The 7,337-nt window shown below is 46.0% G+C and overlaps 1 protein-coding gene across 1 annotated transcript in view; it reads left to right on the top strand.

Annotated features, from left to right (window-relative positions):
- Itpkc (inositol-trisphosphate 3-kinase C) overlaps nucleotides 1-7,337 on the top strand; it is a 23,751-nt gene that overhangs the window by 12,544 nt on the left and 3,870 nt on the right. Inside the window, exons 4-6 of the mRNA XM_021208636.2 lie at nucleotides 2,969-3,173; nucleotides 4,485-4,586; nucleotides 5,168-5,239. Coding sequence (XP_021064295.1) covers nucleotides 2,969-3,173; nucleotides 4,485-4,586; nucleotides 5,168-5,239 — 379 coding nt within the window. The remainder of the gene's footprint in view (nucleotides 1-2,968; nucleotides 3,174-4,484; nucleotides 4,587-5,167; nucleotides 5,240-7,337) is intronic.

Here is a 7,337-nt window from a genome sequence, read left to right as displayed (position 1 = left end):
ATAGCTGTCTTCAGACACTCCAGAAGAGGGCGCCAGATCCCATTACAGATGGTTGTGAGCCACCATGTGGTTGCTGGGATTTGAACTCAGGTCCTTCAGAAGAGCAGTCAGTGCTTTTAAACCACTGAGCCATCTCTCCAGCCCTCTTGGTTCTATCTTGATATTACCTGTTTCATTAATTTAAATCATTCTGTTGCAAATGTAATGGGGTTTTGTTGTGTTTGTTTAATTGATTGATTAATTAATTAGAGTATCTCCTGTAGCTGCCCTCAACCTGGCTGTGCATCCAAGCATAGCCTTGAGTTTCAGATCTTCCATCCTCCAGCTTCCAAGTGCTAAGATTACAGATCTATGGCACCATATATGGTTTATGCTAAAGATCAAACCTCGAGGGTTTTGTGCATGCTAGGCAGGTAGTCTGCCAAATGAACCACATGCCCAGCCTCGAAATAAGAGTTTTATGTCTTTAATTTTTAGTTCCTAGACTTAAGGACTCACTTTAGTTGGTGGTTACTTAGTCAATACTGTCTTTTGTTTTGCTATGTTGGTGCTGGGAGGCGAATGTAGGGCATTGTGCATTTGGGACAAGCCATGTTCACTAAACTACATCCACTTCCCTGGGATGGAGTTGATCTGTTTGTTTATGTATGTGTATGTATATATGTACTTTTTAAATTTAATTTAATGTTTTTATTTTCTTATTTCTTTTTAACTTTTGTTTTTGAGACAGTGTCTGTTGTACGGCCATGGTTGGCATAGAACTCAATGCATAGACCCAGCTAGCCTTCCTGCCTCTGCCTCCCAAGCATTGTAAATGTGTAGCATCATACCCTAATCTCTCTCTCTCTTGCTTTCTCTCTCTCTCTTGCTTTCTCTCTCTCTCTCTCTCTCTCTCTCTCTCTCTCTCTCTCTCTCTCTTTCTTTTTCTCGCTTTCTCTCTCTCTCTCTCTCTCTCTCTCTGTTGATTAGTTGTTTAAATATTCTGGATATAAACCCTTTGTTTTACTACACACACACACACACACACACACACACACACACAGTGATATGTATATATTTTCTAATTCATTTCTCTCACTTTTCCTGGAACTAAGACCAAACCGATGGCCTTGCATTTGCCATTTTACTCTCTTAATTCTGTTAAACAACTCTAATAAAAAATCTGGTATTTTTATTCCCTTGAAACCTCTCCTAGTCACAGGGGCGAGGGGGCGTAGGAGCCGCCTTGCTTTCTCTTAATAAACCAACATTGTTTCCTCTTTGAAACTAATTCTGGGCCTGGAGAGATGGCTCACTGGTTATAGGTACTGGCTGCTCTTCCAGAGGACCTGGATTGGGTTCCCAGCACCCATGTGGTGATCATAACAGCTTATAACCTCAGATCCGAGGGAATCTAATGCCGGTTGCTGGCCTCCAAGGGCTTCTTTATGTACAATGCAATGTCCGTATATCCACACAGATTCACGCATATAATGAACTAAATAAGTAAAAATAAATAAATCTTACCTTTATTTTTAGCTCTCAGGAGGCAGAGGCAGTTGGATCTTTATGAATTTGAGGCCAGCCTGGTCTATATAGTGAGTTCCAGGTGTGGGTGGAAGGGCTACATAGTGAGACCTTGTCTTAAAGTTCAATAAAATTTAAAAATCTGGGGCTGGTGAGACAGCTCATTGGATAAAAGCTCTGACAACGCTGGGCGTGGTGGCACACGCCTTTAATCCCAGCACTCGGGAGACAGAGGCAGGCGGATTTCTGAGTTTGAGGCCAGCCTGGTCTACAGAGTGAGTTCCAGGACAGCCAGGGCTTCACAGAGAAACCCTGTGTTGAAAAACCAAAAACAAAAAGCTCTGACAACCTGAGTTCCACCCCTATCACCCCATATGGTGTGCAAGGACCGACTGCTGCAGGCTGTCCCTTTTCGTAAGCGTGTTTCCTCCACCAATAAATGAGCACATACATGTTTTTAGAAACCTGAAATTCAAAATTACTGTGAAACTGGAAGCTTTCAATAATTCTAAAATCTGAAAACTTCAAAAGTCAGTAGCACCTTTAGTTCCAAGTTTTATTTCCTTTTATTTATTTGTTTATTTAATTCTGTGTGTAGGGGTGTTTTGCCTGATGCATGTCAGGGTACCACATGTGTCTTTAGTGCCCAAGGAGTCCAGAAGAGGGCATTAGATCCTCTGTAACTGGAATTGTAGACATTTGTAAACTACCATGTGGGTGCTAGGTTTTTTTTTAATTATGTGTGCAAATTTTGTGCCTGCACATATATTTGTAAACCTGATCCCTGAGGAAGCCAGAAAAGAGAGTTAGAATCCTTGGGACTACAGTTATAGACACTTGTGAGCCACTTTATGATACTGGGATTGGAATTTAGGTCCTCTGAAAGAGCAGACAGTGCTCTTAACCACTAAGCCATCTCTCCAGCTCCTGGATAAGTAGTGGCCAAAAACCAATGAGCTGAAGTACTTTATTTTGTCAAACGTTGTTTGCCTATTATTGTTGTTATTAATGGCCTTGTGTTTGAAAACAGTCTTAGCCGGGATGTGGTGGCGCATGCCTTTAATCCCAGCACTAGAGAGGCAGAGGCAGGAGGGTCTCTGAGTTCAAGGTCTACAGAGTGAGTTTCAGAACAGCCATGTCTACATAAAAAAAAACCCTATCTAGAGAAAGAAAAAAAATGTCTTTGCTTACTGTAATATCATGAAACTATTCTCTTGTTTTCTTCTATAAATTTATTGTTTAAACTTTTATAGTTTACTGGGTTTTTGTTTTGAGACTGTCTACTTACGTGTAACTCTGGCTAACTTTGAACTCACAGAGAGAGGTCCACCAGCCTCTGTCCTGCAAATGTTGGGATCATGCCTGTGCCTCTATTCCCAGCAAAATATGTCTTCCTATCAGGAAGTGTGAGCCCTCCAGCTCTGTGCTAAATGGTTGCCTTTGGTCTATCATGTGTGCTCAGGACATACCTGGAAGAGGAGCTGGTGAAGGCCCGGGAACGACCTAAGCCCCGGAAGGATATGTATGAGAAGATGGTGGCAGTGGACCCTGGGGCTCCCACCCCAGAGGAGCATGCTCAGGGTGCTGTCACGAAGCCCCGGTACATGCAGTGGAGGGAGACCCTGAGTTCAACTTCCACCCTGGGCTTCCGGATTGAAGGCATCAAGGTGAGAGCCAGGAGCTAGTCTGTCTTTTTTCAACCCAAAAGTTCTGGAAACTGGTGGACTGGCTTCTTATGGAGTATTTGTGTCGGGGGGTGCTAGAAGGAAGCAGACCCAGGTTTGCAGAGTCCAGATAGCCTGGTCTGGGGAAGGCTTCTCACTCCTAAATTTAGCAGAGGCAAGGCTTGTCTGTCTACTAGAACACCATCTTCTCCTTCCTGAGCCCTGCCTTTTGTCTGCCCCAGCCTCCCTGGCCTCCCACGCCTGGTCCTCCTCTCTCCATCATGGAGTATAACAGCTGGAAGGATCTTTTAAGTTTTGATTGTAAATTAAGTAGACTTAGAAAAGCTGGATGTGGTAGCGTAGATCTTTCATCCCCATGAGGACCACAGATTCAATTTGAGTTACAGAGTGAATTCAGGACCAGCCTGGACAACTTAGAGATACCTTGTCTCGGGGGCGGGGCGGGGGTGGGGCAGGTAGGAGGGGAGTGAGTCCTGGGAAATGTTGCTCAGTGTTAAGAGAGCTTGCTGAACATGTGTGAGGCTTCAGGTTCAATTTTCAGTAGCACTAAACAAACAAATAATAAAACCTAAATAAAGATCAGAGCAGTAGTGTAGCAATAGAGCACTTATCTAGCCTATATGAGGGAGACCATTGGTACACTATCCCCGCCCCACATCTGTTTGAATAATTAATCACATAGTCAATAAGTTTAAATAGCCTGGTGTGGTGGCTTATGTCTGAAATCCTAGCACTTGAGAGGTTGAAGCAGGAGACCAAAGGTTTGAGTTCAGCTTAAGCACAAAGAGCCACACCCAGCCTCAAGCCACCCACACCCCAGCTCTAGGCAGTAGATCCACACATGGTTCCCATTTTCCAGGTGAGGCATCTGAGGCTGAGGCAGGGGATAAGACTTGTTTAAGTTGATTGAGGTAATACATTTGGGAAATGGAGGGAGAAGGATCAGGAGTTCGAGGCCAGCCTTAGCTATGTAGTGAATTTTTGGTGAGCCTCAGATACATGGGACCCTGTCTCAAAAACAGACAGACTTGTTTAAGCCCACACCGTTAGACAGTAGCAGAATCATGGGTGAAGCCAGATCCTGGCCCCCTAACAGCCCGTTTTGCTGGATGGGCTCAGCCATGACTATGTTGTTAGTTGTGGAAGGACAGCTTAGGTAAAAGGGGGCTGGGTTGAGTTGGGCTAGGCAGGTGGACTGTTTCACTGAGTGGGGTTCATCAGGAGGGCCCTGGGGTTGCCCAGTGTTGGAGGTGAAACAGAACGCCCCACAGCGCTTCCCATCTTGCCTTGCAGAAGGCTGATGGGACCTGCAACACCAACTTCAAGAAGACACAGGCTCTGGAGCAGGTGACAAAGGTGTTGGAAGACTTTGTGAATGGGGACCTTGGAATCGTAGTAAGTGGAGCACCTGAATCCTATGATGTAGCTAGAGACAGCCACCATTCATTGTTGCTTCTGAGGCTGGCTTCCTTGTTTTGGGCTGTGCCAGGCGGGGCTGATCCTGGCCAGCTTTGCTTAGTCTGCCATCAGCTGGTAGCTTGGCTAAGAATAGCCTTTGTGTCTACCTTGGTTCACAGCCTTGTTCAGGACTTGGGTGTCTGTCTGTCCAATACAGCAGGCTAGCCTGTTCTCACCATGGGAACAGGAAGCTAAGATGGCAAGCTTAGGTCCAAGGCCTCCTGGTGTGTAGGCACAGCATGGTAACATTCTGTTGGGCATAACAAACCAAGGCCCAGCTCAGGGGAAGGGGAAACTGCCTCTGCCTGTCAAGGGGGAGCTGTGGGGATTCATGTAACCTGTCTCACTCTTGTTGGTACTGCCTCACTGGCTCCACCCCAGTAGTACTTCTTCCCACCATTTCCTTGGTTCCTTTTATTTCATCTTGACTGTCTGTCTAGGGGTCAGGGTGAGGTCTTGCTGTGTTTCTGTGCTAATGAGAGACTCTCTCTCTCTCTCTCTCTCTCTCTCTCACTCAGAGAAAGTATGTGGCTCGACTAGAAGACCTCCGAGAGACTCTGGAAAATTCTCCCTTCTTCAAGACCCACGAGGTGCGAGTCCTGGTTACCAATAGGTGTATGTGGGCTTCAGTGTAGGACTTAGCAAAGGGGATTCAGGAATGGAGGAAGTGGGAGCATGGATTCAAGCCAGATGGTCTGGCATGAGGCTGCCTCTGACTATGACCTTGGATTTGCCTTCTTGGGCCTCAGTTTTCTTTTTTTATTTCCAGGGCTGGGATTCAAAACCAGGGTCTCCCATTCACTGTGCTCAGCACACCCCATCTTTGTTTTTTCTTTGTGAGAAAGGCATGTTTTTTTTTGTTTTTTGTTTTTGTTTTTTTTTTGACACCCAGTCCCTTGTAGCCTAGGGTGGCCTCATACAGTCTTCCTACCTTTAGCCTCTTACATTCAGGGATTACAGGGAATACCACCACACCCAGCCTGCTGGACCCTGCTAGTTTCATCTGCTCAGACAAGGGCAAGGGTGATGGCACCCCACTCCCAGGACTGCCGAGGATTGAAGGTCACTGGAAAGCGACCTTTAGGGTGCACGGAGGCATTCACATTGACTACTCTAGGTTCTTAGAATTAGTTTATGACTTTAATGATGTGTCTCTAAGTGCCACCCGCCCATGTTGGGTAGTTCTTGCCTTTTCCTTTCTGCTCCTAGCCTGTCTCTCAAATTGTTTTTTTTTTTTCTCCATGTATTGTTTTATATTGTTATTTATTTGTAATGGGTGTGGACTTTTACATACTTGGAACACAGAGGACCCCATGAGAGAGCCTGTTTTCTCCTTCTAACATGTGAGTCCATGAGATGAAACTCAGGTCACCAGGCTTGGCAGCAAGTGCCCCACCTTACTGTGCCATTCACAGGACCAGCAAGTGCCCCACCTTACTGTGCCATTCACAGGACCAGCAAGTGCCCCACCTACTGTGCCATTCACAGGACCAGCAAGTGCCCCCACCCACTGTGCCATTCACAGCACCACAGGATTTTTTGTTTTGTGGATTTCATGTAGCCTAGGCTAGCCTAGAAGTCCTGATCCTCCTGCCTCAGCCTTCACAAGTGCTAGGATTCTATGCTTGCTGTCACCCTCTCTCTCAGGAGACTTGGATCGTCTAAGGTTGTTTGCAAGTCACAGAAGTGACATGTCATACTCTCTTTTCTTCAGGCCCCCATCCTCTGCCCCTCAGCCCTGTCCCTTTCCCTCAGTGACGTCTGACTTTTCTAGGAAGCTGATCTGGAAGTCTTGCTGTTCAAGCTGTACATGTCTCAATCCCAGCTGTGCTTCTCCTCAGCCTCCTCCGCCCAGGCAGCCATCCTGGGAGGCCCCAGGTCTCTGGCACCTGTAGTTTGACAGCAGCAGCCATGTGGGCACGGATAAAGGTTAATAAATAGGTTAATAGATGAGAGCCCAGCCCACAGGAAACCATCAGAGTGCCAGCTGTCATTCTCTTGTTTGCTTTGGTCAGATGTCACCATTGTCCCTCTTACTATCTTCAGGCTTTATGTGGGAGTAGAGGTCTCTCCTCTCCTTGTTTGGTTTTTGCCTGCCTAGTGTCTTACCTCCACTTAAAATACACAGGAGTAGGCATTTGCAGTTTCCCTTAACAACTGGATGCTTGCCATATGGTAACAGCATCTGCAACTGGCTGGTGTCTTTTTTCTGTTTGGTAGGGGATTTGAACTCAGGATCTCATGTCTGCCAGGCAAGTACTCTACCACTGAACTACATTCCTTCATCACATCCTCCGCATTTTATTAAAGACAGGGAGGGTCTTAGGGCTAGTGAGATGGTTCAGCATTTAAGAGCACTGACTGCTCTTCTAAAGGTCCTGAGTGCAAATCCCAGCGACCACATGGTGGCTCACAACCGTCTATAATGGGATCTCTTCTGGTGTGTCTGAAGACAGCTACACCAGGGGAGGTGGTCTCGTGTGGCCCAGTCTGACCTGGCATTTGCTCTGTAGCTGAGGATGACATTGGACTTTTGATCATCCTGCCTCTACTTCCTGGGTGTGTGTTACATGCTTGTAGGCAGATACTCTACCAACTGAGCTATAGCCCCAACTTTTCACCCTTTTTTTTTTTTTTTTTTTTTTTTTTCTATGTTTAGGTCTTTTTGTCTATTTCTGTATTTTTAAA

The sequence above is a fragment of the Mus pahari genome, chromosome 1 (genome assembly GCF_900095145.1).
Source record: "Mus pahari chromosome 1, PAHARI_EIJ_v1.1, whole genome shotgun sequence".
Lineage (NCBI taxonomy): Eukaryota > Metazoa > Chordata > Mammalia > Rodentia > Muridae > Mus > Mus pahari.
Note: the sequence above shows the minus strand (reverse complement) of the source record. Positions and strands in the feature narration are given on the sequence as shown.